The 12,705-nt window shown below is 39.5% G+C and overlaps 3 protein-coding genes across 4 annotated transcripts in view; 1 reads left to right on the top strand and 2 right to left on the bottom strand.

Moving 5' to 3' along the window:
• ttc7a (tetratricopeptide repeat domain 7A) overlaps positions 1 to 3,485 on the bottom strand; it is a 54,885-nt gene extending 51,400 nt beyond the window's left edge. The window contains exon 1 of one of the 2 annotated variants that reach the window (XM_053333495.1): positions 3,293 to 3,485. In XM_053333495.1, coding sequence (XP_053189470.1) covers positions 3,293 to 3,422 — 130 coding nt within the window. In that variant the 5' untranslated portion in view covers positions 3,423 to 3,485. The remainder of the gene's footprint in view (positions 1 to 3,292) is intronic. The other variant, XM_053333494.1, reaches the window with a different exon arrangement.
• Positions 3,486 to 5,275: 1,790 nt separating this feature from the next.
• mcfd2 (multiple coagulation factor deficiency 2, ER cargo receptor complex subunit) lies at positions 5,276 to 9,098 on the top strand. The gene is made up of 4 exons (XM_053333498.1): positions 5,276 to 5,355; positions 6,224 to 6,397; positions 6,547 to 6,706; positions 7,660 to 9,098. Exons 1-4 carry the CDS (start codon positions 5,351 to 5,353, stop codon positions 7,789 to 7,791), a joined length of 471 nt encoding a protein of 156 aa, XP_053189473.1. The 5' UTR covers positions 5,276 to 5,350; the 3' UTR covers positions 7,792 to 9,098.
• A 581-nt stretch (positions 9,099 to 9,679) lies between these two features.
• prop1 (PROP paired-like homeobox 1) lies at positions 9,680 to 12,404 on the bottom strand. The gene is made up of 3 exons (XM_053333499.1): positions 12,308 to 12,404; positions 11,186 to 11,415; positions 9,680 to 10,051 (listed from the first exon to the last, which is right to left on the bottom strand). Exons 1-3 carry the CDS (start codon positions 12,399 to 12,401, stop codon positions 9,680 to 9,682), a joined length of 696 nt encoding a protein of 231 aa, XP_053189474.1. The 5' UTR covers positions 12,402 to 12,404.
• Positions 12,405 to 12,705: the final 301 nt, after the last annotated feature.

Below are 12,705 nucleotides of genomic sequence, written 5' to 3'. Positions count from 1 at the left end.
GCCTTTCCCACCGGCTCAGTGACAGCAGTTCAAATATGCCTGCAGTGTATTTAGAAGCTACAGTTTCCATTTCCATGATACTTCCCTTAAATAGATGTAACATTGTAACATCACATGATAAGCACACCATGTCCACCTACACTGAATTAAGTTATGAAAGATTAACGTTTACACGCACAGTAAACTGACTCTGTAGTAAAGCTCAGTTTCTGTGTACACACACACTCGATTAAAGCCTTCCTGTTTAGCTTTTTCATCCTGTGCGTGTGTGTGTGTGTGTGTGTTCTGACGCCAGCGCTGGGAGCTGTGTTTATGTCCTGATATACTTGACATATTTGCCAGTAAGTTTTATCAGTGCAGTCAAGGCTAAAGCTATCAGCGAGGGGGGGGGAAGGTGAGAGGAGAACAGCAGGACTTTTGTCTCAGCCTGAAACCATAGCGAGAGCTATGCAATGATTTCACACCAGTTGGAACCTTGACTTTGGAAAGCAGTAATAGTGTTATTCAATAAAAGAAATATGTTTGGTTCCATGAAGTGGAGGAAAAGAAAATCCACCTCTTTGACTCACACGGTCTTCACTGTTCTCCAGGAGTCATTTTGTGATTATCGTTGTCATTTTCTTTTTTGGTATACACATTTTCTCTAATCTTATTAAGTCTACTTCTGCTGGTGAGTTCCTAAATGTAGCAGCAGAATTACATCCAAAGAGAATAAGCAGGAACTTCTTGCTATTTTAATGATAGATTGTACAGTATGTGAAGGTGGATTAAAGCAGTCGGGATGGTTGGAGAGCAGATGTACAGTCAAGATAAAGTTAAATGCTCTTTGACCAGATACCAAAAGATAACAAACAAACAAACATGAAAGCCTAAATTCTGCTTCAAATTTAAAGATACCCTTATTGGCAGCTCAATGGAGCAATGTTTTTCCAAGAAGGTCCCCACATTATTTGTATTTCGTGCACACACACAAGGACGCACGTGTGCACAAAATGCCCAGTGACAACAAATACATTCCAGCAGCCAGTTTCAGGCTATTATTGATGGGCAGTTGGTGGCAGTAGAGTGCCAACAAAGTTAGTAAACAGTGGTGAGGAAGAAGACTGCTAGCTACGGAAGCAAATGTGGAAGTTAAAGCTGTGTTCCATTTACCTCGGAAGTTGGAAGTCAGAGCTTGGAATGATGTCACACCTGAGTTTGTACCGTTGCAGTTTAGAAGTCAGAAAATCAGTTAGCCATTGATTGTGATACCAGTTGATAAAAACACGTTACGCTGTATTTTGCGCATACAAACAGCGTAGCAACATGTCCACAGATAGACGTTGGACAGTGCTGTGTGTACGACTGATTTAATGAGACACACATAAGACAAAACTGCTAATAAACAAGATATGTCTACAACTTTGACACTGTTGATACACGGGGCTACCCTCTTAGATTTTGAGGTTCGTCCAACTTCATGTTCAGTTGAAATGTCCGACTGGGAGCTTGGGAATTCTGACTTCCAAGTGCAAATGGAGTGCATCATAATTATACTGATTTCAAAATATATCACAGGTTTTACAAGGGAGAAATGTATTCAACATGATTGGAAGACCTCACACACACAATGCTTTTTGGTGAGAAACACTTAAATTACTTTTCAAGAAAATGCCACAGGGTATCTTTAAATATACTGAATCTGTATATACTGTACTGTACATCCTGTTAAATACCTATCATGTATTTTAATTGTACAATGCACCCCCCTCAAAGGATATGACCCTGTGTATCCTTTATGTTAGCCACAGTCCTGAATCGTTGTATTTGCCTTTGATTGTTGTTGGATTTCGGTGCCAAGCGGCAAAATCCTGTAATCTTTGCTCTTTCAGTCTGACCAATATCAAATTTGACTATTATCAATCAATCAATCTTTATTTATATAGCGCCAAATCACAACAAATGACATTTCAAGGCACTTAACACATAGAGCTGGTCAAGACCATAGTCTTTCATTTGATTTAAAGAGACCCGACATTCCCAACCAAATGAATACATTATCTAACTTTGGAAAATCATCGAAAGTAAAACTGTGAACCACACTAAGGACAAGATTGCAGTGAACACCACCAGTGGATGTCTTTAACTGTTTTATGGTGAATTTTAAACACAAGTTTACTGCTTCCTCATTTATCTGTCATGAAGTTCCTCTATCTAATCAAAATATACTCTACTCATGCACCACGCCTCCAATGCACACACCCTGTCAGCAAATGCATGCACACAATAATACCGCATTGATTTAACACTTGAGTGCATGTGCAGGCAAGGAGAAACAGCTAGTCTGCACCGTCAACTAGTTATGGGCACAATAACAGAGGACTCACCTGAACCCATATTTACTCTGGTACAGTAAGAGGTGGAGGCAGGTGCATTAGCGACTTACCAGAGTAATGCTTTATGAGGCGAATGATGATAAGTGTGTTTGCATTTCTTTGAGCACATGTTCGGTGTGGAAGGATTTCAAGGGCAAAGACAGGCAGTGAATAATCAGCTGGAAAGTCTTTTTTTTTTCTTCCATAAAATACATTGTTTATCCAGTATGTGGGCTGTTTTGGTGAGTCTTTTGATTTTAACAGTCATTCATGTACACACACACTCTCTCTCTCATTGTGTGCACTGTAAACTTTCAGGGATGACATTTTAATGTTGGAGCCATCTGCTAACCCCTTTGTGACCCATGCTCTGACCCACTGGTACAAATGTTAGCAACTCATTTCTTAGTGGAGAACATTGGTTGATGAAACTTTTAAGTAAACTTTACCTAATATATGTTGGACTTCTAGTCCAAAGTCCAACTTGTGTAGAGTACATTCTCTGCACTGCAAAAAATATCCATTCTGAACAGACACTTAAGATTATAACTGAGACTTAAATCCCTGTGTCCCACAAATGACTTGGATAAAATCTACATAAGGTTTGAGATACAATAAATCACCAGTGCAAATATGCTTGTTTGAAGTACTTCTGCTACACAGCATTGTCCTACAAGTAACTCTGACTCTTACTTCTGTCAACATTTCCTGACACAAGTCAAACTTCCATGAAAACAAAAGTTATCTCTTGGCAGAATCCTTCTCTCATTGGAGGATACAATTGCCAACGTGATTATGGGACTATCTGACTCTTTTTATATTTAATTTGCGCCGATCATTTTTTGCAGTGTGCAGCTCAGTGAGCATGGTAAACAGTCAGGAAGCAGCAACAGACACCTCTGCTAAAAACTCTCCAGGTGTAGACCGGTTCAACTCACCGTCCTCGTGGAATCGCGCTGCCTGCATCTGGTCGATGATAGCCGGCATCTTGTCCCACTGACACTCGGCCCGGCAGCGCTCCAGCTCCGCTTCCAGCCGGATCTGAGTGAAGGAGACGCGGGATGCCATCGTCGCTCTGTCCCGGTGGTGACTGTACTCCCCGGACACGATGGGAGTAACTGCAGACTACCAGGAGAAATAAATATGTAATCTTTGAGTGCGGAGGGGTGGGGGTGGGGTGTGGGTTACTACAAGCACAGGTCATTCAACACAAAATCCAAAAAGTTAAATCGACCGGCTCAGACAAGAAATAATTAAATAATTAAATGTTTATCATATAAATATTCTGAGATACAAATCTTGTATTTTGCTTTTAAAGGTGGAAATATGTTGTATTTTTAAAATTATTATTATAACAGTATTCCTTTTTCACAGGGGCCCATTATTTTATTGAGTCTTTTTTTCCATTAACAAATAACTTTATGCAATATTCAGAAAGCAAACTCGTCCTTTACACCGTGAACTTCTGCTATGTCTTTGCAGCACTTTACTATGCATATTAAAAACAGTGCATACTATTATGTATAAATGGCATTTTTAAGCATTTGGTCAGCCTATGCATTAGTGACTTGTATCAGTGCTTGAAATGAATATGGCATTTGCAAAGGGCTTGATCTGTAGCGGCTGAAAGTTGAAGGGAGGGCGTCCTTCTCCTAACAGCCATGTCCTTAATCTTTCCCGTTAACACTTTAACTGGATCAGGTGGGGCTTAAGAAACTGCAATGCGAAGAAGGCTGCATCCCCTGCACTGTGTCTACTAAAAGAAAGACAGTATGCGCGCATAGAAGGTGTTGTTTTCTTACTTTTAACAGTGTTCATTTCATTAATGAGTTCATTGGAAAAAAAATTCAATTCCTAATTGCTTGGCTTGCTCCCTGATCTGGGCATTCAGCTGCAGCAGTGTGACGCTGGCTAACCTCCTGGCTCAGTTACAGCATAATACATCTGTCAGCTACTGCAGTGTATCAACAGTAAAAGGTACAAACTAACAGATAGTGCACACTAAGCAGCGCCTTCATCTGGGAAAAAACTGCTGAACTGAAGCAAGAAGGAGACCTCCAATTATAAACAGCACTTTGCATTAGCTGTAAATCACAGTAGGGGTAGGGGTCACTGACTACTGAGGGTTTTTTACTAATGTCAGCTACTTTATGATATAAAATAAAACCTCAAGTCTTCTGAACAGAGATTTAGCAGCGTCATTTTCTCTCTGGAAACTTGTCATTTGTTTGTCATGAAACGACGCTTCTCCGGTGCAGCAGACCACACACACAAACACAAACAAACACACATACACACACAGACACACAGCGTGCTCCTGTCTGTGCGGTGTGGATTTGACAGCTGAGCAGCTGGTGCTTCACTCCCCCTGCTGACGCAACGATACAGTCACTACAAAGATAGTTTCTAAGTCAAGATAGTTCACGTCGGCAAATGCTGGAAAGTACCATGCGTTAAGTGCAAACACAAATTCCAACATAGTAATATGTACAGGGTCATATGAGCTATTAGTTTGTGATATAACAAATAATAGTTTGTTCAATGAACTTTACAACTTCGTGCAATAGAACCGTGTTGCCACTGTAAATGCTAGGTTGGCTGGACGGACCTCTGGTCCTCCGGTCCCATTAGCAGCAACCTGTAGCTATCCTGCGATACGTACGTAAAACAGGATAAATGCATTTATTACCTAAATTAAGACATTTCTAAATGTTTTAACACTTTAAAAAACCTTAAACAACATATTGAAATACGTGTAAGTATGTAACAAACACTTCCACTCCGTCGTTGAAAGCTTAACGTAACCATGTAGCTTGTGGACAGAATCCTCTCGCTCCGTCTGTGCACTATTTGATAATTCTGACCAATCATAATGAGCTGTCGTGTCCAAGCGCGACTACGGCGAGTCCCTCGGTCCAGAAAGCTCGGAGCGTTCATTGTTGCCTGCAAACAAACAGCATAACTGTCCGCGGACTCAGGTGAAGATACAAACTGTTATGAAGTAAGTATGAAAATAGGCGTTTTTTATATTCATATCATAGTAAACCTTGTAGTAGTGTGTGCTCTGAACTAGCTTTGACATTTCAACGTGTTGTTGAAAAGAAGTCTTGGGCTGTTTATCTGTCTGTGGCTAACGTGCAAGCATGATTCATTCCAGCTTTCTATTTAAAATCATAATATTTACACACCATTGATAACTAGGTCGGTCTTATATTTTCACAGCTCCATAGACATGCAGTGCGTGTGCGATCATTATTTGTATTATCTTTACCTCTTATCACTGTTTACACATCTTTTAAATGTATAGTGCACAAGTGTGATTCATAGTAGTAGACTTAACGGCATTTTGTCATCTATTTTTAGCAGTATGGTGTAGTGTCTGCTAGAGCCAGCCCTATGAAGTCTTGTCTAGAAAAACTGCTGTTACTCTAATCAGTTAACTGGGAAAACAGCCAGTGGAGACAGCTGTAATCAGTAATCAATAATCTATAAATAAGAGTTGTTTGGCTTCAACGTGCAGATATATGAATGAAAAGTGAGTGTGAAAACTGAATTACACTATTATGAAAAGTATTAACATATATGTAAATTATGTGTATATAAACAAGATACTTAAAATGTGATAACCAACATAGGGAACTAGTATGTCATTTACATATATGCATCCCTTTTGTAACTTGATTCTGTGTTTTGTATTATACAGTGTTTTTTATATTTTGTTGTTTATATTTAATGTTTTTATAGATTTTTATAGTTTTTATAGTTTTTCTATAATGGAGCCTCCCAGCCCAAATATTTCACACAATAAACCTCTTAAATTTTGAATCTAACTTTGCCTGTCTCTCTGTATCTATGTCTGTCACCTGCAGAATGAGGATCAGCAGTTGTGGCGTGCTCCTTCTCCTATCCTGCTGTCTGCTCGGTGTTCACTCTCAAGCAGATCCGCAGCAGCAGCAGCAGCAGCAACCTGTCATAGAGAGTGGAGCTACCATAGACGGCCATGGTCACGGTCGCCTTGACAAGAACATGATCCAGGACAAAGAGTGAGTGATTCCTCTACGTGAACGTTTCAGGCCTTATTTGCATGTACTAGTGAACTTTGAGCTCAGTCAGCAGCAGCAGCAGCAGTAGTGTTCACGCTCTCTGTATAATCAAATCCTGTGGTTGTGGACTTCTCTGTGTTGTCTTGCAGCCACATCATGGAGCATTTGGAGGGAGTGATTGACACACCGGAGAAAGAAATGTCGCCACAGGAACTTCAGCTGCACTATTTCAAAATGCACGATTATGATGGTAACAACCTGCTGGACGGGCTGGAGTTAGCCACGGCCATCACACATGTACACAGAGAGGTAGGGGTGTGTGTGTTGTTCGTGGGTATGTTTGTTGTTGTTGTCCTAGGTGTGAATGTGACGCCTGTTTATGTAAAGCAGCCTGTACTCATTTGTTACTGACTGCTAAAGGATTGAGTCAGGTGTGCCTCACAGCTTAATGTAGTTGTTTAAGAAATCCTTCATGCCCTAATGTAAACTGAAACTGCACCTTTTTGTAGTAACATACAGTGTCACATTACAGAGGCAAGATGCTTTACAAAACTTTGAGGAGTCAAAATTGTCCAAAAGTGTATTTTTTATTATTATATGTCAGGAATTCTAAAATAGCTGTTTCTCTTTTCTTAAAGTCAACTCAGTTAGAAACTTTATTTTTTTAGAACTCAGCAGCTGTATAGGTGATGATGATAACAGGGTGAAAAATGTAAACTTTATTACCCAGAAATCATACACTGCACACATGGTCATGTTTACCCATCTGGCCAATCAATGATGTTCTTCTGTTTTATGGTGTAACAAAGCTACAAACAGTTCATCTTGAAATAAAGTCAGATGAATAACATCTGTACATGCAGATACTAGAGTCCAACCCATCTTTCAGCCAACCAATATTATTCGCCGATATTGGCCTATGACATATATATTTGTATCGGTGTGTATGCCGTCTGATGTGCCGATATTTTTTTTTTTTTATGTATATGGGCTGCATTTGATGTACATTTGATCCTTTTTCTTATTTTAAGTTTCATGTATAGGTATTAAATTCCAAGTGAAGTTTACTCTTTTAGTGCACTGATGTCATTTTATTCTTAAATTGTACATGCCTCTATTACATAACTATCGAAAGTGGACCATTGCAATAAATATCAGTATTGGCATTGGACCTATAACTTCAGTATCGGTCGGGCCCGAGCACATACATACTTTTATAAATCCACGAGTGTTTAACAATTCTTTTTTTTTTTTTCTTTTAGGAGAGAGGAGAGAACAGCCAGCCAATGAGAGAAGAAGATCTTATCAATCTCATCGATGATGTTCTGAAAGACGACGACAAAAACAACGACGGTTACATAGACTACGCAGAATTCGCCAAATCACTGGAGTAGAGTGTCACCGCCTCTGACCTCCAGTTTCTTCATGATCCAACAAAAAAAACACACAGACAGGAACCTGCAGAGAATGTCAGCGAGCGCACATGGTGTCAAAGTGATACCACAATCAGTCCCTTTTCTCAGACAGGGTTGTAGGTCATACATGTAGTTTCATTTTTTTCCAGGATGGTAGCTGTGAAACTGGTTCTGCCAGTAATTTAAATAAAAACAACAAAAGGATGATGACTAATTATCCTTTTTTTTTTATCCATTTTTATTTTAAAGGGTCAGTTCATCCAAATTACTGACAATCACTCTGACAAACTCTTTAGTAGCTCTCTAGTAGCATCTAACCTTTGCTATACAGTATACATTCAGTTCTATTCTGCTGTGGAAACTTTTGTCATTTGCATGAACTGACCCTTTTTTTTTTTTTCAAAGCAGGATTACTATACTGTGTGTTCTGCTTGGAGTGGTGCCACACTTCATCATCACTTTAAATGGACTACTATTTCCATTCCAAACCCTGAACAGCATACATACTTTAACATTATCTAGCACACCAAATGTGGACCAAATGATTCCTTCTGTGAATCCATTTTGTTTTGAGACAAAGCGCTTGTCCTCATCACATGACCTCAGAAAGTGGCCTTGATTTGCTCAGATGTACAATATATAGTCTAAGTTTGTAGTGTTTGTAGAGAGTAGAGAACTTCGAAGTTAAGGAAGGAAGCAAGCAGAAGCGCACAGTACTGAAAGCTGCCAGCAGAGGCTCCGCGCAGCACTGTAGAGCGGCACATACTGCCTCTTCTACACATGCTGTCGTCTTAATGAAGATGGTCAAACCCACATGAGCCAATCACAGTTCTCGCTGCTGTCGTCGGGCAGCCTCTGTCGTCACAGAGTGAATGTAAAGCGGCCCCGTACTCTGCGACGCTGACTCTTTATCACTGGATAAGCTAGACTTGAAGCACACTGGTTGATGCCGCAGTTTTTATTTAAAAACAAAAACAAAGGTGACTTCCTGTACTGCACTTACACTTATTAACAAACGCTTCAGATATTAGCTGCCTTTAAAAACAACAGATCTGGATGAGAAATGTCAGGTCTATGTGCATCAAAGTTTGTTGAATCCATCTGTGATTTCTTGTAATGTACGATTTTTTATGGATGAATTCTATATATTTTTTTGCCATCCAGTATTGATTCTTCAATCAATTCAGGTTGTTGAATGGAAATATTTAAAAAAGAAAAACTGAATAGCATAACAGATGCAACTGTGTTGTTTCTGGAATGTGAAATATTAAAATCTGTAATCTACAGACTTTGTCTTGTGATGTTGTTCTTACTTATTAATGTATTCTTCAACTTAAAATGATTGCAAAAAAACATACTTATTTATTAGATGTGATTTTTCTGACCACATAGCCTCATGTGAAATACAGTAAAATAACAAATACTCAAAATTGCCAGATTTTAAATGTGTTTCTGTTATTGGGTCACAATATTTATTTGAATGCTATTTACAAAATCTAGTAAGTGGACCTTGAGTGAGAAAACTAATATTTCAATGGTCAAGAATGAACCTTCAAGCTCAAACATTTATTTTTATACATGAGTAACTACATCTGACATGTGCTTCAGAACATACTTAAGGTGACTTAGGATATGAAATGACCTAAAAATAACACAGAAGACGACTTGTTAATATAAATTTGCAAATTTGAATTTACAGATGTTTTAGGTAAGTGCAGAGATGCAAACTCACTGTCAATGCGAGGAACAAGACAGAAAAAAAATAGACATGATTCCTTAATTCTCTGCAGTAAAGTAGATATAACAAATGTACGTGCTATTAAAATAGCAAACTGCTAAATATTAGATGCCTTTTTCTGATTACTTTTTAGCTCCAGTGAGACGCGGGGTCTAGGGGCTGCATGGAGGCCAGGGAGAACATGGGTGAGGGCAGGTTTCCCCTCAGCGGGCTGTACCAGTCTTCATGCTGGCGTTGGGAGGCTGGTTGTGGTGGGGCGCTGGGGCAGGTGTACTGGCTGACCGGGCCCGGGTGGCGGGGGTAAACTCCGGAGGGTAGCACAGGGGAGAGGTGGGAAATGTGCGCCAGGGGCTGAGTGTAGTACTGCCGAGCCATGGTGGACGGTTGGACGCGCATGCCGCCCAGCAGAGCCCTGTGGCCCGGCATCACACCCACGGGTAGCATTTTTTGTGAAGCCCGCTCCTGCTTTCTCTGTTTGGCTCTTCTGTTCTGAAACCACACCTGCTGAGAGAAGGACAGGTGAGACAACTGAGGATAAATACACAAGACCAGCTTTGTTGTAATGAAAAACTCAGCTTTTATGAGACACAAACAACCCCACGGCTTTATACACCGCCTCATCAGTGTAAAGAAAGATTTTGCTGTCAGGTTAAGCCAAATATCTAATTAGAAAAGTAATAATTTATATAATTCAGAAAGACAAAATTCATCTTTGGTACAGGAAGGTTGGACACAAAAATAACAGGAACACACACAAAAAAAAACTCGGCCCCTAAAATAAGTGAATGAATCAACACCACCCTGAAGTCGCTACAAAAAACGAACATTATAAAATACTAAATAGTAATACATTTTTGTTGCAAGGCTGTTATAATTGTTAAACTGCAGCTATAATGCTCTGTCAATTATTTTGCCAATTAAATTCATAGTTAAAATAAAACATAAGGAAAATGTTATAGTGCTATAATCAGGTCAAAACGTTTATACGTACGTTGGTTATGAACAAATACAAGAAAAACTTGTGTACTTTGTGGCTAGAGCTAATAAGCAAATGTTAGCATTTTAACACCTTAAACTACAAAGCCAATACGGTGAATTAAACCAGAGCCCTTCTACAGAGAGTTGTAATTTCCTATCAGAAATTCTCTGGTTTCACGTTAGCATGTTACACTTGTCATTGCAAGCATGTTAGCATGCGGTTATCATTTAACTTAAAGCACCACTATGCCTACACACAGCTAAACGGAGCTGCTAGTCCGGTTGTAGACGATTTTATTCAACCAAAAAACAATAGTTAAAACAACTATTGAACTTCTTGGGAATTCATCTTTTAATTATTGACCAATTCTTTAATAATTTCAACACAATTGACTGCATCATATTGTCAGTGTGCTAGCACTCACTTCATTTGACAGCAAATGCAAAATGTGAACTACACTGTTTAAAAAGTAATGTTATGATATATGATATTGCATTTATAACATATTTTGCCATATATTAAAATTAATTAAATGTAGTGAGTAGTGGTTTATCCCTGTGTATATCAGAGTAAAGTTAAATTATCTATTTGTAAATGTATTAGAGTGTAAAGTCCCTTGCTGCACATCACAGCAGTTGTTTATGAGGCTGTCCCACCTGTATGCGAGCTTCATTGAGTTTAGTAATGCGGGCCAACTCCTCTCTGTAGTAGATGTCAGGATACTGGTTTTGTCCAAAGGCCACCTCCAGCTGTTCCAGCTGCTTGTGGCTGAAGGTGGTGCGGTGACGTCTCCTGGCTGGAGAGGGGTACACTCTGCTCCGTCGGCCAAGACCAACAGCCATGGAGGTCTCACACAATGGCCCCTTCCCCACTGAATCCCCAATATCTGTTTTCAGAATGAAGAAAAAGAGTTTGAGGCTTTGCGTGGATGTTGAAAAGAACATGACTTTCTTTGGAGACAATTCTCCAGCTCTTGTTTCTTGACTTCCTTGAGTTCCCAGGTTGGCATGTTACAAAAAAGGGGGCCTACACTTGTAAAGGCGCATTTCACCAATGACTACCTAAATAAAGAGGGATTACACTGACTTTACGGTTCCCACTGCCTCAATGCAACCTGAGAGCTGAAGAGCTTTAGCTGCCAAACACAAGCTCGTGAGAAAGAGATACCAGAAACTGGAGGATTTGACCAAGATTATTACCACAGTCATTAACAAAGTGACTAATCTATCAAATTGGTGGACTGAGCTGACCTTGTCCTGTCACGTTATCGTGGATGGAAGAAAGACAGAAGAGGTGAATTTGATATGATTTTCTCTCACCATTTACATACACACAGTATCTTGATTCAAACAGTCCAAAAAATTGAGTTTTGAAACAAGAATTTCATTGGAATACACAGAAAAAAACAAGTACGTTTGCCTAATGTGACTAAAATAAATATTTGATATTACTAATTAGCACCTTGGTGAAAAATACACTATTAGGATAAGATCAGTTGGGCCTAAATAGTTCTTTAGGACCAAAATATGATAATTTTATTCTTCTTGGAAACCCTCCTAAACAACTTTTACACCACCAATTAACACTATACTGTAACTCATAAGACATACTTACATGACCAATTTACAGGAAATATGACTGAAAGGTCATATAAAAATTGGCAAGAAACTAACATTTCATTGATAGTCTTTCTGTTACTGTATTTACGGAAGATTCTCTGGATCGGAATCTGAGTATTGTCTGGTAATTTTTCATATTTAAAGAGCTTTCAAACTCACCTGCACTGGAGCTGACAGTAGCCATGTCGGAATAAAGGTCTGCACAGTCCTGGTGGCTCCTCACTGTGTCCCCTGCTGACTTTACCTGGGCCATCACTGCAGCTGTGCTTACTGACGAGACAATGTGCACCATCTGATCCCCCCACATGGACATGCCTAACCATAAAGTCACATGTCCCACCCACCTGGTTTACCTTTACCTGTGTGTGTGTGTGTGTGTGTGTGTGTGTGTCTGACTGTGACAAACAACATATTTCTGAGAGTCCAACACCTAACTACAATTAGAAGACTCCCACTGTCGGACGTTTACATGATATAATAGATTTGGCAAATTTCACTCACGTGGCAGAGATACAGTAATTTAATGAATCGTTAAAAGCTTTCCACAGTCAGGGTGC

This window comes from Scomber japonicus, chromosome 14 (genome assembly GCF_027409825.1).
Source record: "Scomber japonicus isolate fScoJap1 chromosome 14, fScoJap1.pri, whole genome shotgun sequence".
Classification (NCBI taxonomy): domain Eukaryota; kingdom Metazoa; phylum Chordata; class Actinopteri; order Scombriformes; family Scombridae; genus Scomber; species Scomber japonicus.
The sequence above is the reverse complement of the archived record's forward strand: the minus strand, read 5'-3'. Positions and strand labels throughout refer to the sequence as shown.

Bases quoted from the DNA above. Each gene is read 5' to 3' on its own strand.
- mcfd2 (XM_053333498.1), top strand. The intron at 6,398-6,546 runs GTGAGTGATTCC...GTTGTCTTGCAG, and splicing joins AACATGATCCAGGACAAAGA to CCACATCATGGAGCATTTGG. The intron at 6,707-7,659 runs GTAGGGGTGTGT...TTTTTCTTTTAG, and splicing joins TCACACATGTACACAGAGAG to GAGAGAGGAGAGAACAGCCA.
- prop1 (XM_053333499.1), bottom strand. From the start codon at position 12,401: ATGGCCCAGGTAAAGTCAGCAGGGGACACAGTGAGGAGCCACCAGGAC. The intron at 11,416-12,307 runs GTGAGTTTGAAA...TTCTGAAAACAG, and splicing joins TACTGTCAGCTCCAGTGCAG to ATATTGGGGATTCAGTGGGG. The intron at 10,052-11,185 runs GTGGGACAGCCT...TTCTCTCAGCAG, and splicing joins TCAATGAAGCTCGCATACAG to GTGTGGTTTCAGAACAGAAG.